Below are 27122 nucleotides of genomic sequence, written 5' to 3' on the forward strand. Positions count from 1 at the left end.
AAATAAGGCATAAATTCGAAAGTCTAGAAAAAGCCAACCAAGATATAGTATAAAAGGATGAGAAAAATGTCTATCAAGATTTACCACATCTATCATATATTTGGTGCATTGTCTGCCTGATGTATAAAATTACAGTGGTCCTTTAACTTACAGTATTAATTGGTTCTGGGACAACCACTGTATGTTTAAACTATTGTAACTTGAGTCCATAACTGGTAATTGGTTACAAAGCCCTAAAACATAATTCCAAGATAAGAGTACTATAAGACCATATGAATTTCGGACCAATTAACGTGAACAAGTGTTTATAGGAACCATCGTTATCGATAATTAGCCTGTATAATCGCAGTTATTAGCTGATGAAAGGTGCTTAATTAATCGGCTGCACATCTGTCTGTGTAATCAGGAATGTACTAGTGATAATTACCCGAACTAAATGAGGGAAGAACAACTGCAGTAGCAACTGTTCCTCCAACATTCAGTTTGCATTGGCCTGTGTAATCACACCGGTCCAAACAAGCGCCAATGGACGTATTATCATCCAACTGCCTTAAGAGAAAATGAAGATTAAAACACCTCCGGACCGCCTAACGCACGGATGCGTCCGGAAGGTGGTTGATTAATTCCTCCTGGACGCATTCGTGCGTCATCTCGTGAGACGCGAGATTTCGGTCAGAGCCGGCCGGCAAAAGTTAAAGGAGTATTTCGTCAGCAACCTGCCAGCCAATGTCGCTCTTGGACTTAGTCGTGGCCGAAACAAATCGGTATGCCACACAATTTATAACCGCCAACCCGGGAAGCTTTTATGCCCAGCCTTTAAAAACTTTTCTGGGCCTTCTCCTCAACATGGGTCTAACTAAAAAGCATGAATTGCGGTCATATTGGTCCACAAACCCAATTCATCACATGCCCATGTTCTCTGCTGCTATGTCCAGGACACGATTTGAGACCATGCTGCGTTTCCTGCACTTTAGCGACAACACCACCTCCCGTCCCAGAGGCCACCCAGCTTTCGACCGGCTCCACAAAATTCGGCCCCTCATAGACCATTTCAACCAGAAATTTTCAGATTTGTATACCCCTGAGCAAAACATCTGCATAGACGAGTCCCTAATACATTTTACCGGGCGCCTTGGCTTCAAACAATACATCCCAAGCAAGCAAGCCCGGTATGGGGTCAAATTGTATAAGCTTTGTGAAAGGGCCACAGGCTATACCCACAAATTTCGTGTCTATGAAGGAAAAGATCAGACCCTGGAGCCGGTCGGTTGCCCTGACTACCTGGGGAGCAGTGGGAAGACAGTCTGGGACTTGGTGTCACCCTTATTCGGCAAGGGGTACCATCTTTATGTGGACAATTTCTACACAAGTGTGGCCCTCTTTAGGCATTTGTTTCTAGAACAGATTGGCGCCTGTGGCACCGCGCGAACTAGTCGCGCAGGCTTCGCCCAACGGCTCGTTACCACCCGTCTTGCAAGGGGGCAGAGGGCTGCATTGTGTAACCAAGAACTGCTCGCGGTGAAATGGAGAGACAAGCGTGACGTTTACATGCTCTCCTCCAAATTGAGCGAGCAACCCGTGTCATTGAAAAGCCCCTCTCAGTCCACGACTATAACCTTCACATGGGAGGGGTGGACTTCAATGACCAGATGTTGTCTCCGTATTTAGTGTCCCGCAGAACCAGACGCTGGTATAAGAAGGTGTCTGTATATTTGATTCAATTGGCTCTGTATAATAGTTTTGTTCTCTACAGTAAGGCTGGGAGAACTGGATCCTTCCTCAAATTTCAGGAAGAGATCATCGAGAACCTCCTGTACCCAGGAGGTTCCGTGGCCCCATCCACCAGTGTAGTTAGCAGTCTACACGAGCGACATTTCCCCAATGTCGTTGCCGGTACCTCAACCCAACCGTCACCCCGAAAAAGATGTTGTGTCTGTAGCAGGAGTGGAATAAGGCGTGACACCCGCTATTTCTGTCCTGACCACCCTGCCCTATGCTTAGGGGAGTGTTTCCGGAAGTACCACACACAGGTACACCTAATCATAGGGATCACATCTCACCAGGACAGGCACACAGGGCTATTAGGGCCCATTCACATACAGCTGCTGCACACCTCTCCTTTCACCTGGGACAAAGTGCATAACGCACTTCGCCACATCTTTGGGCGATTTGCGCTTTGCACATTGACCCATGGGGAAGGAGAGGTTTGTTCTATAAAAGGTAAAAAAACAAACAAAAAAAAAAAAAACACCAGTAAGCAAAAAGGTTATTGTTTAGTTCAAAAAGTTAAAGTTTATATGTTCTGTTCCAAAGTTAATACAATTATTGTGTTGCGGCCTTTTTTTTTTATTTTTATTTTTTTACCTTCGAGGTGGACCAACCGATAGAATGCACATCAGTGCAGCTAGTCGGACAGAAGCATTGCGCTGCTGTCAGATTACACGCAAGTCGGTGTATGCGGCGCTGCAAGACGAAATTTCTACTCTGCAGTAAAAGATACGTTTGCCAAGGCATACGAGCTGAGGAGGAGGCGGCGTTCTTATGCTTTGGCAAACACTTTGTATATATATATTTAAAAAAAAAAAAATCCCGCTAATGATTTATTCATCCACATCGATTGATGTGAATGGAGAAATCTGGTTTGCCAGGGCATACGAGCTAAGTGGGTATGGATGTTGGGCGGAGCTCCTATGTCCTGGCAGACGCCTTTCCCCTCCTTTTTTTTTTTTTTTTTTGGGCAGAGATTTTTTCATTCACATTGATCGATGCGAATGAAAAAATCTGTGCCGTTCATTTTTTTCTTTCAGCCCAGATGCCAGGGCAGTACAAACACCCCACAAATGACCCCATTTTGGAAAGAAGACACCCCAAGGTATTCGCTGAGGGGCATATTGAGTCCATGAAAGATTTAAATTTTTGTCCCAAGTTAGTGGAAAGTGAGACTTTGTGAGAAAAAAAAAAATAAATAAATCAATTTCCGCTAACTTATGCCCAAAAAAAAAAAAATTCTATGAACTCGCCAGGCCCCTCATTGAATACCTTGGGGTATCTTCTTTCCAAAGTGGGGTCACATGTGGGGTATTTATACTGCCCTGGCTTTTTAGGGGCCCTAAAGCGTGAGAAGAAGTCTGGGATCCAAATGTCTAAAAATGCCCTCCTAAAAGGAATTTGGGCACCTTTGCGCATCTAAGCTGCAAAAAAGTGTCACACATGTGGCATCGCCGTACTCAAGAGAAGTTGGGGAATGTGTTTTGGGGTGTCATTTTACATATACCAATGCTGGGTGAGATAAATATCTTGGTCAAATGCCAACTTTGTATAAAGAAAATGGGAAAAGTTGTCTTTTGCCAAGATATTTCTCTCACCCAGCATGGGTATATGTAAAATGACACCCCAAAACACATTCCCCAACTTCTGCTATCGCCGTACTCAACAGATGTGCGACACTTTATTGCAGCCTAGGTGGGCAAAGGGGCACACATTCCAAAGAGCACCTTTCGGATTTTGCAGGCCATTTTTTACACATTTTGATTGCAAAGTACTTCTCACACATATGGGCCCCTAAATTGCCAGGGCAGTATAACTACGCCACAAGTGACCCCATTTTGGAAAGAAGACACCCCAAGGTATTCCGTGAGGGGCATGGCGAGTTCCTAGAATTTTTTTATTTTTTGTTGCAAGTTAGTGGAATATGAGACTTTGTAAGGAAAAAAAATAAATAAATAATCATTTTCCGCTAACTAGTGACAAAAAATAAAAAAAATTCTAGGAACTCGCCATGTCCCTCACGGAATACCTTGGGGTGTCTTCTTTCCAAAATGAGGTCACTTGTGGCGTAGTTATACTGCCCTGGCAATTTAGGGGCCCAAATGTGTGAGAAGTGCTTTGCAATCAAAGTGTGTAAAAAATGGCCTGTGAAATCCGAAAGGTACACTTTGGAATATGTGCCCCTTTGCCCACCTTGGCTGCAAATAAGTGTCACACATGTGGTATCGCCGTACTCAGGAGAAGTTGGGGAATGTGTTTTGGGGTGTCATTTTACATATACCCATGCTGGGTGAGATAAATATCTTGGTCAAATGCCAACTTTGTATTAAAAAAATTGGAAAAGTTGTCTTTTGCCAAGATATTTCTCTCACCCAGCATGGGTATATGTAAAATGACACCCCAAAACACATTCCCCAACTTCTCCTGAGTACGGCGATACCAGATGTGTGACACTTTCTTGCAGCCTAGGTGGGCAAAGGGACCCACATTCCAAAGTGCACCTTTCGGATTTCAACTGTCATTTTTTACAGATTTTGATTGCAAACTTCTTCTCGCACATCTGGGCCCCTAGAATGCAAACGCAGTATAACTACCCCACAAGTGACCCCATTTTGGAAAGAAGACACCCCAAGTTATTTTGTGATGGGCATAGTGAGTTCATGGAAGTTTTTATTTTTTGTCACAAGTTAGTGGAATATGAGACTTTGTAAGAAAAAAAAAATCTAAAAAAGAAAAAAAAAAATCATTTTCCGCTAACTTGTGAAAATAAAATAAAAAGTTCTATGAAATACTTTCCGAAATGGGGTAATTTGTGGGGGTTTTCTACTGTCTGGGCATTGTAGACCCTCAGGAAACATGGCAGGTGCTCAGAAAGTCAGAGCTGCTTCAAAAAGTGGAAATTCACATTTTTGTACCATAGTTTGTAAACGCTATAACTTTTACCCAAACCATTATTTTTTTTGCCCAAACTTTTTTCATCAAAGACATGTAGAACAATAAATTTAACGAAAAATTTATATATGGATGTCGTTTTTTTTTTTGCAAAATTTTACAGCTGAAAGTGAAAAATGACATTTTTTTGCAAAAAAATCATTAAATTTTGATTAATAACAAAGTAAAAATGTCAGCAGCAATGAAATACCACCAAATGAAAGCTCTATTAGTGAGAAGAAAAGGAGGTAAAATTCATTTGGGTGGTAAGTTGCATGACCGAGCAATAAACGGTGAAAGTAGTGTAGTGCAGTAGTGTAAAAAGTGGCCTGATCATTAAGGGGGTTTCAGCTAGCAGGGTTGAAGTGGTTAAAGAAAAAGAGGCAGTTAACTAAGGGGTACATTTATTAAGACCAGACTTTTAGACGCCGGTCTTAATAAAGCCCTTAGCTGGTGGTTGCTCTGTCGAAGTTATGAGGAGTCGCAGGCCTCTCCATAACTTCTGCGCATCCAGCGCCAGTTCTAAATGTAAGACAGCTTCTGAGTGGGCTTACATTTAGACCTTTTTCTACGCCTAAAAGAGGCGTAGAAAATGGTGAATGAGATGGGCCTGTCAGCCTGTCCTTTTTCCCGCCCACAATTTTAGACCTGGCATGAGCAGGGCGAAGTCGCAGAATACGCTGCTATCTGCGCCTAAAATACGCCTAATTAAGGGTACTTTCACACTAGCATTTAAGTTTTCTGGTATTGAGTTCTGTCATAGGGGCTCAATACCAGGGGAAAATGCTTCCGTTTTGTCTCCATTCATTGTCAATGGGGACAAAACTGAACAGGACGGAATGCTCCAAAATGCATTCCATTCATTTGCGTTCCCAGACTGAAGAGCAAACCGCAACAGGTTGTATTTTGCTTTCTGCCCTGGGATGCGGATGCAAGACGGATCCGGCATTACCCCAATGCAAGTCAATGGAGACGGATCATTTTTCTCTGCCACAATAGAAAATGGATTCGTCCCCTATTGACTTTCAATGATGTTAATGATGGATCTGTCTTGGCAATGCTAAAGATAATACAACCGGATCCGTTCATAAGTACCCTAAGGCGTATTTCAGCATAGTGAATGACTCCCTAAGTCCTTACATGTAACAGTCAGGAATAGATGCTAGAAACTGTAAATCACTTTCTGTGATGAGGACCGGAGCTTCTCCAGGGCACATTGTACCAGAAAAATAAAAGGGAGCTGCCATCACCTAACATCCATAGGGGCAGCTCATCCTGGCACAGACAGAGGGCAGTACAAGAGATGTAGTATTGCACTGTACTATAAAAAATGAGCTACTAAACATCCAATACAGGTGTTTTACCAAAGAAATGGCCATGGCGATTGATTGGATCTGAGTCAGAGGCACTGTATATTGAGTCTAGCTTAAAATTACAATGGCCCAGGAAAGACCACTGTAAGCTGAAAATATTGTACCCTGAAGCCATTGTATCTTGAGGGATCAATGTATTAGAAAATCTTTGTCAATGTTTCTAAGAGGAGAGTACATCCATAATACAGCATGTGTTAGATTTCATAAAGAATCTGAAGTAGAAAAAAAAAAAAATAATACTTGCCTTCTTGTCATTCAGAGGTACAGTAAGACCCCATGCGCCTTGGCCAAGTGAACAAGGCCTAAGCCTTTACTGGAGGTTTGGCAACATTTTCTTTGCAAATGGCTATTATAAACTCATAGCACTGGATGGAAGAATATTTCAGGCAATATATACAATATATTATTTTTCCAAAATTGGATACAGTGAGTGAATGATAGTTACATATTACATTGTTAGTGGTAACAAACATGAAACAACTTTTCATAGTCATGCTTCCAGCATGTCATCATGTATGGTCTTTCTTCACAATATGGCACTGGATACACAAAATGATAATGCATTACTTACAAGAATATATTAATGCTGGAAATATAGGCTCGTTTCTTTCCTGTGCAGTCTCCACCAGCATCCTCAAAGGGCCTTTTGGGCATAATACAGCCATCAAGTCTATCAACAAAGGCACAAAACAGTCACGGAAGACATCAGGACTCATGTATTGCCATGTTATTTCAAGTTTATCAAGCTGAATAACTGTACTGTTACATTACAGCTAATTAAAACAAATTAAAGTGTAAGAACCGGGCATCCAGATATTCGGTCTGCAAAACGGACCAAAGTAGTTAACAAACTAGTGCATTTCTTGTGGTAGTCACTCATAAGTGAATCACATCCATCTGATGTTCATGTTCTCCATGGGCAATAGATGGATCCATTGAATGCTAAACCCTTATCAACTTAATTCCACTTGTGGACTGAGCAAATAAAATATAACTTTTACTAATAAATCGCTAAAAGCATAGGTGGTTGCAGTGGGACGAAACAAAAACATACATACATGTATACACATATATTGCCACCATCTGGGGCCGCGGTAGGATAATTATGGGTAGCTCTTACCCAGTCCTGTAGACACACGACCAGCAAACAATGGGTGGCGTCAGTGCCCTGGTATAACAGTCGGACACTGGTGACCAGTGCTTCTGTGGGTATGGCAGTATGGACACTCCTATTGTGTCCTGGTCTAGAGCACTCCCTCACCAACACAGAGCACCTGCCCCAACAGGGGCGACCCCATAAGGAACCTGTCCCTATAATGGGGCCTAGTCCCTGTAAAGCCCTTACTATATAGCCCTACATGCCATGTTTCATTCCATAGAGTTGGAACTCATCAGGGGCTTACTGAAGTCAAATGGTTTTACTTCAGGATAAGTATTCTTTCCTTGTAGTTTGGAGGGTGTACGGACGGTCAGTGGAACTCATCCCTACAGGGTATGGGAAAGAGTCCCCAAAAATACAGTCTCCTTGCATTTCGGGTGCATTTACACCATCAGATTATCTGACAGATTTTCTGACCAATCATTGGTCAGATGGCCATTTACACACACAGATCTTTGTTATACACACACCAATTATTGGTCTAATTGGACAGAAATTGGTCAGATAGTCTGTTGGTGTAAGTGCACCCTAAGAGTCTGTTCTCATGTAAAATGATTGACAATGACCATTTCTTGCCTACTTGACTGAATACTGACATCACATCTGTATGGAAGTAATCATACAGCAATTACTCCAATGCATTGCAAAACCAGGGGAATCAGATACATACCATAAACAGATATGGCTCCTAGAATTACCCAAGCTGACCACTCTGGCAAATACTTGATGAAAACAAGGGCCATAAGAGCACTGATCATGATAAGATAAGCCTGTTGTAGCTGAAGAGGGCCTTTCCAGTGAATGCAGATCATTCCCACTGCCCCAAAATTCCAGATGACCAAAAACAAGGTTGGATAGTCCATTGCCACGTTGTAAGTCTTGAAAACTTCACTATAAAAATATATATATGTATAAAAAAAATTGATTTTGTTAGGAACTAAAATACACTTAAAGGGGTTTTCTGACTCTTTCGGTATCTGATTTAAGCTGATCTGTTTGGTCCCCACCGATCACCAGCGCTTACCCTAGGCCAATGATGTCACATTGATCGGTTACATGGCCTAGGCGCAAGTTAATGGGGCCGAGCTGCGATAAAAAGCATAGGCGCTTTACAATGTTCAGGGCTGTGCTTGGTAAGCACCAGGAAGGCTGCTGGTGCCTTCTCAAACAGGCGATCGTCAGGGGTCCCAGAGGATAGGTCATCAGAAAGAGTTGGAAAACCCTTTTAATGCCTCAGCAAAGACATTTGTTTCAAGAAATCAAATAGTATACCAGTTTTTGGTGTAGATCAGAGTAAATGTCATACAGTGAAGCAGGTAAAAAAAAAAAAAATAAAAAAAAAAAGGCAAAAAGTATGAGCCCAAAGCAGGTAGGTATAACATGGAGGCACAGAAGTACCCGATATGGTACCTATTATGTCTAGATAATTTACTGATCAGATAATATTCAATTTTAGTGCCATTTGTAATACTATTCTCCCTAGAAGTATCTCTAACAACAGCTAATGTTTCCATACAGCAGCACACAGAGGCTAGGGCTTAAAGGGACAATTTCATCAGAAAAGGGGATTTATTTATTTTTATTTAAAAGGGATTTCTGAGATTTTTATATTGATGACCTATCCTCTGGATAGGTCATTAGTATCACTTAAATGGGGCTGAGCTGCTCCTAGGCTACATGACAGACAAATGTCTCGTCACTGGCCTAGAAAAAGCTGAGAGAAGGCTGCGCTGCTCACAGGAGCGCCGTTCACTTTTCAAACAGCTGATCGTGGGAGTCCCGGTTGTCGGACCCCCACCAGATACTGATGACTTATCCAGAGGATAGGTTATTATAAAAAAAAACTTTTTTTTAGAATCTTTGGCTGTTTTCATCGATTTCAATAGTACTATGCAACTGAAACGGAAATACAAAATACTGTCCTTCTATAGCAGACAACATAATTGATAAGGCCTCCTATATAGGTAAATGATCCGTTATCCGTTTACTGCTGCTGTGATGGGAAGATGTTATCTGCAATGTAATCTTTATTCTAATAGTATGTACAGAATTGAGATAACAGTATGACATTTCTATTGTCCTCGTGATGGGGCTAGATAAAGATGCCCACAGAAGAGCATTGCATTGATTAGTGCAACGTGTGATGATTGAATTGAGTTACTACAGGAGGATTCTCTTTTGCCGCAGTGATGGTCTGACTGAAAAAGTTGCCATGCCAAAAGAGCAAACAGAAAGTTAAAGAGCCAGGACAGTACAACGAGCCTATATTTCCAGTACTATGAGTGACTTTCTATATATTACATCCAGAAAACGAACAGTTTTTTGATGGAAGGTGTAAGCAATGATCCATAAAACAAAAAGCAGAAGTGGACTGGGCACAGACCCTACTTCCGGTTGGGTACTTAATAATCTAATGTTCTCAACATTAACGTAGGAGCATCAGGTACTTATGCACCTGGCCGGTGGCTGCAGGTGTCTTCCTGAATTTGACTGCATAGCTGTCCTCAGAATGGGCATATACTTGAATATTACAGTCTTATGGGGTGAATGCTAATGATTGCTTCTATTATGGAAGCGCTCATTAGTACAGGAAGAACGGGAAGCGGTAAATGCAATGCTTCCTAAGCTCTGTACTCGCCACTTCCTGGGTCTTCCTCAGACGCTCACTCTGCTGTGACTGTGCACCGCGTAAGGATGTCTGTGCACTAAGACCTCGCGATGTGCTCGTTGGGTCACAGCACGTAGAAGGCTGAACTAGAAAAGTGTGGATGTGAGGAGCGGTGGTGGTGTGCGGAGCAGGAGAGGTACGTTAATAGTTTTTTTAATATCTGTTCTGAGCCCGTGTGTCTGATCTGAGGTCTGTTTTGGGGGGTCATATTCACATTGGGGCTCTGATCTGAGGGCTGCTTGGGGGGTCATATTCACATTGGGGTCTGATCTGAGGTCTGCTTGGGGGGTCATATTCACATTGGGGTCTGATCTGAGGTCTGCTTGGGGGTCATATTCACATTGGGGATCTGGTCTGCTTTGGTGTCTTATTCACATTGGGAGTTTAGATGGGGGGGGGGGGGGGGTCTTATTCACATTGGGGCTGTGATCTGAGGTCTAATTGAGGGTCTTATGAAAACTAAGGTTTAGTCTTACCGGTAAACGGTTTTCCAGGAGTCCGACATGACAGTACCCACTGGGGAGGATGTCCTATTGGATCTCTGTAGGGACAGGAAGCGCGAGAGGTTAAAAGGCCCCTCCCCTACCCTCCCACCAGTGTTCTTTTCAATTACTACACCAGATAGGATCCAAAGCATTTATTGAACTTCCATGTTAATCTCACATTGGAAAGGTAATTAAGGACCCTGGCAATAACTGAAAAGAAATATGGGGGGGAAAATAACGGGTACTGTCATGTCGGACTCCTGGAAAACCGTTTACCGGTAAGACTAAACCTTAGTTTCCAGGACGTCCCTCCATGACAGTACCCACTAAAGAACTACCAGCTAAATAACTAGGGGGGACCACAGCCTGAAGGACCTTACGACCGAACGCCAGGTCCTGGTTGGCCAGAGAATCTAGTCTATAATGCTTAACAAATGTAGAGAAACTGGACCAGGTAGCGGCCCTGCAAATCTGCTCCACTGAAGCATCTGCTTTTTCTGCCCACGACGATGCCACTGCTCTGGTGGAGTCGGCTCTTATAGATAAAGGGCAAGTAAGTCCTTTCTGTATGTAAGCCTCTCAAATCGAGTCTCTGATCCAACAGGCTAGAGTCTGTTTCGAGGCCTTGTTGCCTCTGTTCCTTCCTCCAAACAAAACAAAGAGGTTCTGTGATCTTCTCCACGGCGCTGTCCTCTGAAGGTAAGCGAGAATGGATCTTCTTACGTCCAGGCAGTGGAATCTTCCCTCGTTTTGTGCCTCCCCCAAGAATGTGAAGGAAGGATTATTTCCTGATTCCTGTGAAACGAAGATACCACTTTTGGCAAGAAAGACGGATCTAATTTCAAAATGACTCGGTCATCCAGAATCTTCAAGAATGGTTCCCTGATGGAGAGGGCCTGAATCTCTCCAATTCTATGAGCTGTGGTAATGGCTAGAAGACAGACAGTTTTAAAGGAAAGTAACTTATCCGATAACTGGTCAATTGGTTCAAAGGGAGAACTACAAAGACCCTCTAAGACTACATTTAAGTCCCATGGGGGAACTGTCTGTCTAATAGTGGGTCTCAACCTGGAAATTGATTTAACAAATCTCCTAATCCACCTGTGGTCTGCCAGAGGGGTATCAAGAAAACTACTCAAGGCCGAAATCTGGACCTTAAGGGTACTGGGTTTTAGGCCCAAATCGAAACCCACCTGTAAAAAGTCCAGAATGCAGCCTATAGACGGGACAGAGATCCCTGGATGAGTGTCTGAGAGCCATGATGTAAACCTCTTCCATATCTTTAAATATATGGCTGAGGTTACAGGTTTGCGGCTTTGCTGCAAGGTTGAAATTACCTTATCTGACAGGCCTTTACTTCTCAGGATCTGCCTTTCAGGATCCAGGCTGTTAGTTTTAGTTTCTCGAGGGTTGGGTGTTACAGGGGCCCTTGTACGAGAAGGTCCTTCCTTCCTGGAAGGGTTATTGGATCTTCTAGGAGTAAATCCTTCAACAGCGGAAACCAGGCTCTCTTCGGCCAGGCCGGGGCTATCAGAATAAGGGTAGCCGAGCAAGCTTTTAGTTTCTTTAGGACCAATGGAATCAAGGGAAACGGAGGGAAGGCATATGCCAGGTCCATGTCCCAATCCTGGGATAAGGCGTCTACCCCTAGCGGATTGTCTCTGGGGTTCAGAGAGAAGAACTGATTCACCTGGGTGTTCCTCCTTGAAGCAAATAGGTCTATCTGTGGGAACCCCCATTGGTGGCAGATCTGAAGGAAAACCTCCCGGTTTAGACACCATTCGCCTGCGTAGAGACAGTGTCCGCTTAGAAAGTCTGCCGTGGAGTTCTCTGCTCCCTTTAGGTGAACATCCGTCACTGAGAGAACTTTCCTCTCTGCCCAGTGAAAAAAGTTTTCTGATAAGACCTGAAGTAGAGGGTTTCTGGTTCCCCCTTGACGCTTTAGGTAACACACCGTAGTCACGTTGTCTGAGAGAATTCTGATGTGGTGGTTGGAGAGAATGTATTCGGCCGACTTTAGTGTTTTCCACACCGCCTTCAACTCCCTGTAATTTGAGGATCTGTGGCTGTCCAGGCTGGACCATCTGCCCTGGAAGACATGATCCTTCAGATGGGCACCCCAACCCCACTGGCTTGCATCCATGGTGATGACTATGGATGGAGACGGATTCCAGGCCACCCCCTTCCTTAGATTTTCGGGGTTGGTCCACCAGGATAGAGAACTTAGACACTGCTTTGTAAGCGCTATCTTTGAGTCTAAGGAATGATAATCCCTGTCCCATGATGCCAGGACTGCGGACTGTAGGATCCTGGAATGAAACTGAGCCCACGGGATCACTGAAATACATGATGTCATCAGGCCAAGAATATTCATTGCCTCTCTTAGAGTATGGACCTTTCTTTTCTGGAAAGACACTATCTTTCCCCTTATTATCTCCTGCTTGGACTCTGGAAGGAAGGAGAATTGATTTTCTGTGTCTAAGAGAACTCCTAGAAATTGCTTCCTGGTGCTTGGTACTAGGTCTGATTTGGGGTAATTTATTACCCAGCCCAGATCCTTGAAAAGGGCTATGGTCTGATGAATACTGCTCTCGAGATTCTGTTTTGTGTCTGCAATTAGGAGAAAATCGTCCAGGTATGGAACAATCCTTATCTGCTGTTCTCTTAGATACGCCACTACCTCTGTGATGACTTTTGTAAAGATGCGAGGGGCCAACGAAATTCCAAAGGGGAGACACTGGAACTGATAATGAAGGACAGTCCCCTCCTGGATGATTGCAAACCTGAGATATTTCTGGTATAGAGGATGAATCGGGATGTGATAATAGGCATCCTTCAGGTCCATGGTACATAGGAGATCTCCTACTGAAATTAACGGGATTGCTGACTTTATGGATTCCATCTTGAACTTGTGGTAAGCTAATGACTTGTTCAGAGACTTCAGGTTGATAATTGTCCTGTAAGTTCCATCCGTTTTTTTTTTATTAGAAAGACTTGAATAATGACCCATGGAGGACCACGAAATTCTAATTTTACCCCTTCTCGGATGGAATTGAGGATCCACTGATTTTGGGTAACCCGAGTCCAGGATTCCCAAAACAAGCAGAGCCTGCCCCCTACTGGCCTGATGTCATTGTTTGCTTGGGCCTGAGTTAGGATTGAAGAGGAAACCCCTACCTTTCCCTCCTTTAGGGTAGCTCCATCTACCAGGTTTTACCTTTCCCTCTCTCTGAGGATGTAAACTGCCTAGAGCAGGGATGTCAAACTCGTGGCCCTCCAGTTGTTGCAAAACTACAACTCCCATCATGCCTGGGCATACTACAGCTATCAGGGAATGATGGGAGTTGTAGTTTTGCAACATCTGGAGGGCCATGAGTTTGACACCCATGGCCTAGAGGTTTTACGAAAGGGCTGCACTGGCTTCTTTGCCTTCTCTTCCAGAAACCCCTTCTTTTTGTCCGCTGCACTTTCCAGAATGGAATCGGGGACCTGGCCAAAAAGGTATGCTCCGGTAAAGGGAATTGCACATAATTTATTTTTAGAGGCAATGTCTCCCGTCCAGGATTTGAGCCAGAGGGCTCGTCTTGCTGTGTTTGTAAGAGTGTCATTTCTAGCTGCGAAACGAATAGACTCTGCCGAGGCATCCGCCATGAAGGACGCTGCAAATTTCAATAAAGGTAAGGACTCTAATATTTCCTCCCTGGAAGTCTTCATCTTGAGATGCTCTTCCAGTTGCTCTAGCCATAAGCACATGGCGCGGGCTACCGAAGCTTTCTTTTCCTGGCCCTTAATCCGCCGAACATCTCGTCCTGTACTGAACGTTTCGGCTCCTCCTCCTCAACTGCCATGGTCTGTCTTACCGCTGTTAGGAGCGAGTCAAGATGTTCTGTGGAAAACAGATATCTCCTAGGTTCCTCCGTCACGGAAGGGGGGGATCTCATCCTCCAATTCGTCCGAAGGGGACCCGGTTTCCTCCTCCGAATCCGAAACTAAGTGTACTCTGGCACGCTTGGACAGAGGGGACTGGAAGGGAAGGGGGCTGACTCATTCCTGCCGGCTGTACTTCCTCTCTGACAATGGTTCTCAGCTCCTCCAGAAAGGATGGTTGTTCCTCCTTCAGGATCTTTGCTAAGCAATCAGTGCAGATGGCCTTCTTATAAGACTCAGAAAGCTCCTTAGTGCACGTTGCGCATTTCCTAGCTTTTTTCTTGGAGTCTCCATGCGGTCTATGTCCCGTCTCCTTTTCCACCTTAACAGGGGGAGAAGGAGATATAAAACCGGTCCAGTAGGAAATTTTACCTAACCAGCAGGATACTACTTACAGTATTCTGGATGAGGGGGTCAGCTACCGCATCTAGCTTGCTCAAACCTTGGGCCTCCATGATGTAACAGCCTGAAGCACACATCACAGCGTTTATTAAAGGGTCTTACCTTACTGGCCCTCCCCTCATCGCCGCACGGATCCGCTTCCTCTTCCGGGGGACTCTTCCTAAGAAGAATCAACCCCACATGCGAGGCCTCCAGCATGAATGCGCGCCGCCATCTTGAATGCGTCACTTCCGGGTCGCACAGGAAGTGACGTGGACCGCGTCAGCCGAGGACGGAGCCGCTGCTGTGCGCAGAGCTCCATCGGAGAAGCCGCAACAGCGTCCTGGTACCGCGGCCTGCAGCAGAGAGAGGTACCCGGAGAGCTAGGGGACCCCTTCCCAGAGGGGTGCTGGCTTTAGGCCGCGACAGAGGCTGAAGAGGAGAGGCATGAGCCCCCCCGACCAGCCTCGGCCTAGTGATGTTCCCTACTACTAGCAGGGATTCCTTCTCACTGCTCCTATCCCTGTAGGGACAGGAAGAACACTGGTGGGAGGGTAGGGTTTTTTAACCTCTCACGCTTCCTGTCCCTACAGAGATCCAATAGGACATCCTCCCCAGTGGGTACTGTCATGGAGGGACGTCCTGGAAATTGGGGATCTGAGCTGAGGTCTGATTACACTGGGGGTCTAATCGTGGCTCTGAAGTGAGGTGTAACTAAAATTGGGGATCTGATTGGGGCTCTAAGCTAAAGTCTGATGAAAAATATTTTTTTCTTAGTTTCCTCCTCTAAAACCTAGATGTGTCTTATAGGGCAAAAATATGGTATGTTTCCCCACGTTATATCAATTTAGACTCGCCTAAAACATGAGGCCACTTTTAGGTTTCCAGGACCACCTTAAGTTTGCAGTTCGGCCCTGAACAAAAGGAACATGAAACACCACTAGTGCGGACACCTCTTCCTTCACCAATCTGGGTCTGCTGGAAATAGAGTCAACGCTCAGTTTTTTCAGAACACCCACAGTGGTGAACGCTTAAGCGGCTGATGTTCCTTCTCCTGTTTTTCTTTATCTTCACCTGAGATAAGTAGAATTCTGTCAAATGCTAGTGATACGCCACAAATTTTGAGATGGGAAACCCCCTTTAATTCATGGGTGCAAATCATAGGCTTTTCCATTAATTTTAAAACTTGCACTGCATTTATTATTCTGTACAATTTTCTTCTACTGCATTAGAATGGGATAAAATATCGTCAGGATTCTGTCAGGATTTAGGCACAGAATTTGCTCCTAAACCCCGAATGTGTAAACATGGCTTAAAGGGAGTCTATCACCTAAAATGACCATTATACACCCCAAACATGATGATATCCATTACATTCCCCATTTTATAATCTTACCTTTCATATTGCTGTCCGTCGCCTATTCGCTCTTAAAAACACTTTTATTCCATATGCTAATCGGGTTCTGAAGGTGCCCAGGGGCGGCGTTTATGCGGCCGGTGCCCAGGCTCCACGGCGCTGTTCAAATCAAACCCCTCCCCTTTCACCCCTCTGGCCCGCCCTCGGTTCTTCAGATACCATCTTGCAGTCAATGACCAATCCGGCGCCGGCGCCTGCGCACTCCATTACTCACTAGGGCAGAGGCAGCAGAGCGTTTAATGCGCATGCGCCGGCCCGTACATCCCGATCTAGCCGGCGGAAGTAAACTGCCAAAATATCGGGATGTACGGGCCGGCGCATGCGCATTAAACGCTCTGCTGCCTCTGCCCTAGTGAGTAATGGAGTGCGCAGGCGCAGGCGCCGGATTGGTCATTGACTGCAAGATGGTATCTGAAGAACCGAGGGCGGGCCAGAGGGGTGAAAGGGGAGGGGTTTGATTTGAACAGCGCCGTGGAGCCTGGGCACCGGCCGCATAAACGCCGCCCCTGGGCACCTTCAGAACCCGATTAGCATATGGAATAAAAGTGTTTTTAAGAGCGAATAGGCGACGGACAGCAATATGACAGGTAAGATTATAAAATGGGGAATGTAATGGATATCATCATGTTTGGGGTGTATAATGGTCATTTTAGGTGATAGACTCCCTTTTAACAGCTCACTGCAGCTATATTCTATATTGCCATAAGCCTCCATAGGGATATCTTTACAGGGTTGTTTGGCTTGAAAAGGTCTACTTTTATAGAGTTTATTAATTAGATCATCTTTCCTGGCAATCTGCTCCATATAACATGTAATAGAAAAAAGTAAATTTTTCTAATTATCTGAATTGGAAACATATACTTACCAAAGATATATGTATGTAAACATAAAAAGTAGCATCAAAGATGAGATAATGAGCCATCCGTGAATGAACTAAAATATAAATAATCAGATTTTAGACACTTTTCCCTGTGTACCTACAAATTTCTTCTCATTAATCAATTGTTATTGTCAAGCAAATTTCCCTAATACATTAGCCTTTTAAAGGATTTCTGTCATGAGAAATAACGTTATGTATCTGACTGACATTAGTGATGTGTTAATGTCAGCAGTACATAATAGTATGCTTTATAACTCCCTGCCTGCCGCCATTCTCAAAATATGCTAATGAGCCTCTAGGTGCTACTGGGGCGTTGCTTCAGCACCTAGAGGCCTGGTCAACACATCCTTTGGCCTGCACCGAAGGAAGAAAGCCGGCACCAGGAGTGCATCCGTCATTCACTGCGCCAAATGCTAAAAGGGACGGCGCAGGCGAGGGATTTACGTGACGATGAGGAGAACTTCTACAGTCAATCAACGGGACCTGGGCGTGCCAAAGGGTGCATAGACCAAGCCTCGAGGTGCTGAAGCAACGGCCCAGTAGCACATTAGCATATTTTAAGAGAACGGCGGCAGGCACACTGTTATGTAGTGCTGACATTAGCACATCACGTTATTTCTCATGACAGAAACCCTTTAATGACCAGGCCCGAAAAGGCCTTAATGAACAGATACTTTATGATTTAGCGCACAAGGTGGTTTAACAATCCTAACCCTAACCCCTTTTTCAGCTCTTGAACTACCAAAATCATTTTTGTGATGCTTTTTAAATATTTTTTTTAGAATTTATTTATTTCGTTTTTTGGGGGAAAACTGCAAAAAAAAAAAATTTAAATAGTCTATTTTTTTAATATACAAAATGACACCAAAGTAAGATTTAAATGGGTTCCCCAAGTATAGTTTTGCGTGAACAGGCTTTTTTATTTTTTTAACTCTTCCGCTGTAATTGAGACATCCAAGGCAGCCTCAGTTACAGGGTAAAACAGCTCTCTTTGGGGGTAATGTAAACAATGGGTCTGCTAAGACCTTGAAGCTCTGCCCGAGACACCCTGCGACGATGTGATCGCTGGGTCCAATAGAGGAAGCGGCACAGCTGGAACTACTCCTACTAGATTGCAATAGGTTTAGAGTTCATCCACACGACCATAGCCTGTTTTGCTGTCTGCAAATTGGGGATCCACAAAACACGAATAACAGCCGTGTGGGTTCTGCATTTTACGGAATAGAACGCCCTGTCCTGTATAGAACAGCCCTACAACAAAGACAAGTTCTATTCTATCATGTAACAGACATATGGATGCAGACAGCACATGGTGTGCTGTCTGCATCTTTTGCCGCCCCATTGAAATAAATGGGTCTGCATCAAACCAGTACAAAATGAGGATCGGAGGTCGTATAAATGGGGCATTTATTGGGCATTGTACAGGTATGGAGCTTGGTCTTTAGGCGCTTAGTTACCTGTAACCTGCTGTTTATTAGCAGACCAGGAATCTGCAGTGTTCTGTTTGTCCACTGCAGTTTCAGTATCAGCCCTGCCAGATGCTGCAGATGGATTCTACAACTAACAGGTGGAGGGGAGCGACATCTCATCCCTGCGCACGCTGCATACACTAATAGTAGTGTGGAGTATGCAAGCATGGCGTCAGCACAGTAAGAAACTGTTAGATCCTAACTGCATTCCAGCAACTGAACTACCTGATGTATGCCTAGGGAAACACTTGAGGAGATTTATCGCAGTCTGAGTGCCAGAATAAACAGGCACAAAATTAAAATAAATGCGGTGGACCCGCCGGTTTTCAGAAACTAGCAAAGGCGGCACATAAACACTACTTGCAGAAAAATTTGTTGCAAGTGCCGTTTAAAAAGTCGCAAATATGAGGTTTGCAACTTTTTTCGGTAACAAAGATTTGCAGGAGGATGAATCTGCACCATCTATGACAAATGTAATCCTGCTGGACTGCCACTTCAACCTTTCTGAACATTCCTTGTTTTAACCCTCTTGAGACAACATAAGCAAATGAGACAATCCACTCGTTTTACATGAAGAACATAGAAAATTGAATCGTTTCCATTTTTACAGGATCCATGAAGAATTATTTATTTATGATCTGTCATCCCAACTCCACTCTTATTGTACATCAGGTTTTTTAATGCTAATATGATCAGCAAACAGAAAGTTGACAGAAGACACACACATGAACACAGTATCAATTTTTAACCCCTTAATGACTGCCCACTTTCCTTTTACAGCAGGCGGTGCAGGTCCCCTGTCGGCAGCAACGTCTTTTGAGGTTACTGCAGGGGGGTTAAATGACTGCCCGAGCGCTCCAGCCCTAGGAGTCTATGTTCTTAGCGCTGGCTCCTGCTTAACAAGCCAGGGTCAGACAAAGCTTCAACTGGCTGTTAATACTTTGATCACTACAATCCACATTGTGGCATGATCAAAGGGGACTCTGTCTGCAATCGGGTCACTGGGTTTCCGGTCTGCCCTGAGGACCCCAGGGCTGCCTGCACTGTAAGCCAGAGTATAATGTATTAACGTACAGGAGTATGCTAATACATTATACATTTAAAAAGTAATTCTATAATATTTATCACCTGTATTTCTTTATACTATTGTTGTCTTATTTTACAGGGGTTTGGTTTTAAAGTATATCATTAAAAGTTATATATTAATTCATTAAAATAAAGAGGTTTTTTCTTTATTCTAATCCCATATAGGGATTAACTTTTTTTTAAATAAATAATATAAAAAATATCATTTAGTGTAAAATACATTTTAATTTGCACACGTTAAATAAAAAAAATAAACATACTAGGCATCCACACGACCATAATAACCTGAAGAATTTAATTATCAGGTTACTTGGTTTGAAACTTGAACACAGGAAAAAAAAAAAAAAAAAAAACTATGCAAAAATTGATTTTCTTTTTATATTTCCACAACAAAAAAAAATTATATAAAATGACAGTAATTTATATTTATCCCAAAACAATGCCAAAAAGTTATATTATTTCTCCTGCTTAAAACAAGGCCTCAGACAGCCCAGCGAGTGTAAAAATAAAAAAAGGTTACGGCAAAAGGAAGGCAAAAAAGGAAAAAAATATTTCTGGTCATTAAGAGGTTAAGTCTCCAACAGAGTAGCTTTTATGGACTAATGAAATGAGGGATTCTGCTTACCTTATAGCAGCGATACTTGTATAGTAACACCAAGAATATAGTCATCACAAGGATAACACTTATCATAATAATTGTATTCAATACAGAGTTTAGAAGCCTTTGCCCAACAGATGGAGTATCTTCAGAGAAAGGTGTGTAGATTCTAAAAAGGAACGTGAACAAAGGGTCGCTATGAAACACTGAAAGTGAAGTGAATTCAGATGCAACAAAAAAAGCCCACATCATCTAGGTCAGGAATCAGCATGCACATTTACTTGGCTGTCCTTATAACTCGCACAGAAATAAAAGGACAATTCTGGGAGTAGTAGTTTAAGAACAGCTTGAGTGCCAGAGGTTGCTGATCCCCATTTAGTACTTTGAGTGCACATGGGTAAACTATTGTAAATAGAAACAATAGTGGTTCCTATTGGCAAATTTAAACGTGATGGAAAAAAACTGGAAAAATTCTGTGTATTTGCGGCATTTCCGCCACAAAAAAAAAAAAAAAGACAACAAAAACACATGTAGTACTGTACAAATCCACAGCTAATTAGTCACGTGTGACTCAGCCTAATAACTCTGCATCCCAGCTCACAATGACAGGGATATCTGGGGCACAGCCCACCTAATTAGTAAGATATATACCGTATTTTTCGCTTTATAAGACACACCTGATGATAAGACGAACCCTAAGTTTTAGACGAGGAAAAGAAGAAAAAAAAAAAAGGAAAAAAAAAATAAAAAAAAATAAAAAAAAATCAGATCAGACCCCCAAATCAGGAACTTATATCAGACCCCCATGCCAGAACCCTATGAGAACTCCATGTCAGACCCCCATCAGACCCCAGATCAGACTTCCATGCCAGACCTCAGATTAGAATTCCATCCCAGAGCCCCATCAGACCTCATATTAAAGATAAAATAAAGAACTTAACTTAGGCCTCTTTCACACTTGCGTTGTCCGGATCGGCGTGTACTCCACTTGCCGGAATTACACGCCGGATCCGGAAAAACGCAAGTGTACTGAAAGCATTTGAAGACGGATCCATAATGAAAGTGCTCACTAGTACTCGCTTTATAAGACACACTGCCATTGTTTCTTATAAAGCAAAAAATATGGTATATGAAATCAGTTTTTTTTGTTTTGGAGCAACTTCCTTATATAAAGGCTCCAGTACTCAGTTTAGGTTACATTCCCTTGTGTGCACTGTTCAACGCTCTGCTACCTTGTACTTCTATAAGAAGGACAATTTTTATGTATAAAAATAAGCTAAAAACATAACACATGTAAAAAAAAACTGCAAATTGAAAAATGCCTACTTACAACTGTCCATTTTTTTCAGTGTAGAAGCTGACAGATTTTATTGTTGCAACCACTACCACCATACAGAGCGTGACCGGCACGAAGAGCATTATAACATGTTTAGCCCCATATTTAAGTGTCAGCTCTTCTTCTTCACTGTCCGTTGAACCTTCCCTGACAGAGGCTGCCGCTCCTGAGGTCTCCCCATTCGATGCATCTCCCAGCACTTGTGTGCTACCCCTGTACTGGTGCTGTTGGGGATGTTGAAACCAGTCATATAGAGAGCTTAACAAAAACACATGAACAAAGTGACTGCCTTCACAGTAACATAGTAAATTAAGTTTTAATATAAGCAAATGAGCTTCTCGGAGCAACGGGGGTGTTACACCTAGAGGCTCAGCTCTCTCTGCAACTGCCCTCTGCACTTTAATTTACAGGATCAGGCAGTGAAAACATCACAACTAGTGTTGAGCGAATCAAAGTTAACGAAGTGGAATTTGATCATAATTTTTCCTGAAGTTCAATTGACCACAAATCCAAATTTCTTGGTGCTTCGTGGTAATAAATAGATTTTTCCCGAAATTGCGGTAAAAACAAAAAACAAACAAACATACTCATCCATACCATACCTCATCCATTAGATCGCGGAGAGGTTGTCGAGGCCATCTTGAAAAACACTCCAATTCTCAAGTGCGTGTGACATGTGGGCGGACGCAGTGACGTCATGAATTGGAGCATTTTCTTCAATCAAGATGGCTGCGACGGCCTCTCCGCGATCAAATGAATTAGGAGAGTATGGTTTTTTTTAACCCCTGATTGACCCCCTAATATGCTGAATGTGACTCTCAGACTTAAAGGGCATCTGTCAGCAGATCAACGTTGAATCCGGCATCTGAGGGGTTAAATGACAGGGGTGGCGCGACTGCCGTTCCCAGTCATTGCCCCTGCTCTATTAAACTGAGTATGATTCGTTACAATTCGGAACAAATTGGATTGCTTCTCGAAGTTCGGCGAAGCAGCCAATTTGAATTTTTGAAAACGTCACTCGCCTCTAATCCTAACGCTTGGCCCTGTCAATCAAAGTGCAGAGGGCACAGCAGTTGCAGAGAGCAGAGCCTCTAGGTGTAATAACAACGCCCCCGTTGCTCCTAGAGGCTCATTTACACATATAAAAATTCTCAGCAATCAGGCACATATAAACATGGGACCAACACAGATGTCTTCAGCTGCCAAGTGCACATGTAACAGGTCAGCAGTTTCACAGGTACAAATCTGCTGACAGATGCCCTTTAAGTCGTTAACCCACCATGATGTATAGCCTCTTGTTGTTCAACCCCTTTAATGCTGCAGTTAACAGTGACTACACACTGGAATTATACTTGTTGTGAGTAATAAAAGGGGTGTACATTACCCTCTGGACCTCTGCCGCACCGTCGGCACAGGGTTGCGTGGGCCTTGGGTATTTGCACCACTTTTCTTCATAGAAGGCTATTGTGTTTTTATATGTATTAGACCATGCTGGTTACTTTATACCATGTTCAAAACATCTGTATTGGATTGTGTGTTTTGATTTATACTGTGGTCCCTTGGTCATTGGCAGACATCTCTGAATGTCAGTGAGGTGTGCCCTATGGGTCACCTGTTAAAGTAATATATATTTCTGCATATTTGAAGTAAAGGGCCTAATTGACACTAGCTTTAACAATCCACATCTACTTCAAGTGTAATGTCTTCTCTAACCCTTATAGCAGAAGGTTCTTCTGTAGCCTGTGGTCCATCTTGATAAGAAGGAAGTTGCGGGCTTTCAGACGCAATCAGTGATGTTCTCTCATTGCACTCCTGCTCTTCCTCACTATCTGAGCTGTCCATGAAGGTAATCATATTTCCAAGTTGCAGTTACCTACTATGAAGAAATAAAATCAAAACAGGACTAGTCATGAACTGAGTGACAACTCTGTATAGAAGGGCGCAGTGAAGTTCAGAAATTACAGTACTGTCATATGAGGAGGGTCACATACACTGAATGGACAAATGTATTGGGACACACCTCTTAGGCCTCATGCACATGTCCGTGTGCATTCTGTATTTTGTGGAACGGAACAGATTGCCCCTAATAGAACAGTTCTATCCTTGTCCGTAATGCGGACAAGAATAGGACATGTTCTATTTTTTTGGCGGAATGGAAATATGGAAACGGAATGCACACGGAGACATGTAATGAAAATACGTTCATGTGCATGAGGCCTTAATCAATCATTTCATTTGTCTAAAATCAAATTGTGTTCCTTCCTAGATATTCCACAATCAACTGTGAGTGGTACTATTGAAAAGTGGAAGTGTTCAAGAACCACAGCAACTCAGCCATGAAGTGGCAGGCCACAAAGTTACAGAGCAGGGCTAGGATATACCACCTGTCAGATAGATGCGGGTCCCACCTCTGGGACCTGCACATATTTCTAGAACAGATTCACTTCTATGGCAGTTTCAAAACGAGAAGAGCAAGTACACTTAGCTATTTTCGGAACTCGCATAGAAGTGAATGGAGAGCTCACTGCACAAGTGTGGCCACTTCTCCATTCACCACTGGGAGTTCCAGAAGTAGCCAACCAGTGTTCGGCTATTTTCGGCACTCCCATAAAAGTGAATAGAGGGTGGCCACGCTTTCACCCTTGTTCACTTTGGGGGACTGACCCGCACCTCTCTCTAGAACAGGGTCCCCAAAGTGAACAAGGGTGATCGCTCAGCTCTTTTTGTAACTTTCGGAGTAGTGAATGGAGAGCACTCTTGTGAACTCTTCTTTGCGTTGGAGGCCCGTTCTAGAAATACATGCGAATCTTACCTATGGGACACGCATCTGTATGACATTGGTGGCATATCCTAGTGATATGCCACGAATGTGTTAGATGGGCCAATCCCTTTAAATCAATATTTTTTTTAAACCAGACAACCTCTGTGTACAGTACAGACCAAAAGTTTGAACACACCTTCTCATTCAAAGAGTTTTCTTTATTTTCATTACTATGAAAATTGTGGATTCACACTGAAGGCATCACAACTATGAATTAACACATGTGGAATTATATACATAACAAAAAAGTGTGAAACAACTGAAAATATGTCATATTCTAGGTTCTTCAAAGTAGCCACCTTTTGCTTTGATTACTGCTTTGCATTCTCTTGATGAGCTTCAAGAGGTAGTCACGTGAAATGGTTTTCACTTCACAGGTGTGCCCTGTCAGGTTTAATAAGTGGGATTTCTTGCCTTATAAATGGGGTTGGGACCATCAGTTGCATTGTGGAGAAGTCAGGTGGATACACAGCTGATAGTCCTACTGAATAGACTGTTAGAATTTGTATTACGGCAAGAAAAAAAGCAGCTAAGTAAAAAAAAAAACGAGTGGCCATCATTACTTTAAGAAATGAAGGTCAGTCAGTCCGAAAAATTGGGAAAACTTTGAAAGTGTCCCCAAGTGCAGTCACAAAAACCATCAAGCGCTACAAAGAAACTGGCTCACATGCGGACCGCCCCAGGAAAGGAAGACCAAGAGTCACCTCTGCTGCGGAGGATAAGTTCATCCGAGTCACCAGCCTCAGAAATCGCAGGCTAACAGCAGCTCAGATTAGAGACCAGGTCAATGCCACACAGAGTTCTAGCAGCAGACATCTCTTAACAACTGTTAAGAGGAGACTGTGTGAATCAGGCCTTCATGGTAGAATATCTGCTAGGAAACCACTGCTAAGGACAGGCAACAAGCAGAAGAGACTTGTTTGGGCTAAAGAACACAAGGAATGAACATTAGACCAGTGAAAATCTGTGCTTTGGTCTGATGAGTCCAAATTTGAGATCTTTAGTTCCAACCACCGTGTCTTTGTGCGACGCAGAAAAGGTGAACGGATGGACTCTACCTGCCTGGTCCCACCGTGAAGCATGGAGGAGGATGTGTGATGTGCTTTGCTGGTGACACTGTTGGGGATTTATTCAAAATTGAAGGCATACTGAACCAGCATACCACAGCATCTTGCAGCGGCATGCTATTCCATCCGGTTTGCGTTTAGTTGGACCATCATTTATTTTTCAACAGGACAATGACCCCAAACACACCTCCAGGCTGTGTAAGGGCTATTTGACCATGAAGGAGAGTGATGGGGTGCTGCACCAGATGACCTGGCCTCCACAGTCACCGGACCTGAATCCAATCGAGATGGTTTGAGGTGAGCTGGACCGCAGAGTGAAGGCAAAAGGGCCAACAAGTGCTAAGCATCTCTGGGGACTCCTTCAAGACTGTTGGAAGACCATTTCAGGTGACTACCTCTTGAGGCTCATCAAGAGAATGCCAAGAGTGTGCAAAGCAGTAATCAAAGCAAAAGGTGGCTACTTTGAAGAACCTAGAATATGAAATATTTTCAGTTGTTTCCCACTTTTTTTGTTATATATATAATTTCACATGTGTTAATTTATAGTTGTGATGCCTTCAGTGTGAATCTACAATTTTCATAGTCATGAAAATAAAGAAAACTATTAGAATGAGGTGTGTCCAAACCTTTGGTCTGTACTGTATGTGGCCCACTATGTGCATGTGGACAATACCCTTTGACACCTTACGCTACATACACAGGACGTTAAAAAACTGACACACGGTCAGTTTTTCATGGCCATTTTGCATCAGTGTGTGCATCCATTTTCTGGCCATGTGTCCGTTTTTAATGTCCGTTTTGCATCAGTTTTGATACATTGATAATTTTGATTGGCAGTTATTGTCCCCCATAGTGTAGGATTTTTTTTGTGTTGCTGCCCCCAGCTTTAATAATGTCCCTGTGTAGGCCCCCAGCTAAAATAATGTCTCCCATAGTGTAAGATTTTGTTTTATTTTTTTTACTGTCCCCAGCTTTAATAATGCCCCCTATTTTGGCCCTAGCTAAAATAATGTCTTACAAGGTGTAAATCATTTTTTTTATAGTGCCCCCAGCCTTAATAATGCCCCCATGTAGGACCCCAGCTAAAATAATGTCCCCCGTAGTGTTGGAATATATATATGTTTTTTTTTTACTGTCCCCAGCTTTAATAATGCCCCTAATGTAGTCCCCCATCTTAAATAACGCCCCCCATAATGTAGGAATTATTTTTTTTACGTCCCCAGCTTTCATAATGCCCCAATCTTAAATAATTTCCCCCATGGTTTCAATAATGCCCCCATAATGGCCTACCACAGTTTTTTTATTTTACAAAACTAAAAGAAGAAGAAAAAAAATAAAAAATAATCACCTCATCCACTTGCTCGCGCTGCAGCAGTCTCTTCTCTCTTCACTGAACGGGGACCTGCCGAAGGTGCGCAATGAAGTCACTGCGCGCTCCCACGTGGTTATGTCACCATGCATATCGCAGGTCCTGCTCAATGAGGAGTGAAGAGACTGCCGCACCGAGAGCAAGTGGATGAGGTGAGTTTTTTTGTTAGTTTTTTAACCCTTACTGGGTAAAGTGTACCTGTTTTTAACGACCGTTAGACGGGTGCATTCCTGTCAATCGGCCGTTAAAAACTGTCCCATTGATTTCAATGGGTCCGTCTGATAGTGAAAACTGACAAAAATAGGACATGGTTAAAAAAAGAACGGCCATGTGAATAGCCCCATAGACTTTCATTGGTGCTAAAAATGACCGTGTGACGGCCGTTATT

The 27122-nt window shown here is 43.2% G+C and overlaps 1 protein-coding gene across 4 annotated transcripts in view; it reads right to left on the reverse strand.

Annotated features, from left to right (window-relative positions):
• LOC122934654 (presenilin-2-like) overlaps positions 1-27122 on the reverse strand; it is a 47859-nt gene that overhangs the window by 13858 nt on the left and 6879 nt on the right. For 2 of the 4 annotated variants that reach the window (XM_044290273.1, XM_044290274.1), the window contains exons 2-7: positions 23191-23353; positions 21472-21701; positions 20169-20310; positions 16974-17041; positions 7901-8121; positions 6643-6741 (exon numbers count right to left, since the gene is read on the reverse strand). In XM_044290273.1, coding sequence (XP_044146208.1) covers positions 6643-6741; positions 7901-8121; positions 16974-17041; positions 20169-20310; positions 21472-21701; positions 23191-23331 — 901 coding nt within the window. In that variant the 5' untranslated portion in view covers positions 23332-23353. The remainder of the gene's footprint in view (positions 1-6642; positions 6742-7900; positions 8122-16973; positions 17042-20168; positions 20311-21471; positions 21702-23190; positions 23354-27122) is intronic. The other 2 variants (XM_044290275.1, XM_044290276.1) reach the window with 1 other exon arrangement.

Source organism: Bufo gargarizans, chromosome 4, assembly GCF_014858855.1.
Source record: "Bufo gargarizans isolate SCDJY-AF-19 chromosome 4, ASM1485885v1, whole genome shotgun sequence".
NCBI lineage: Eukaryota > Metazoa > Chordata > Amphibia > Anura > Bufonidae > Bufo > Bufo gargarizans.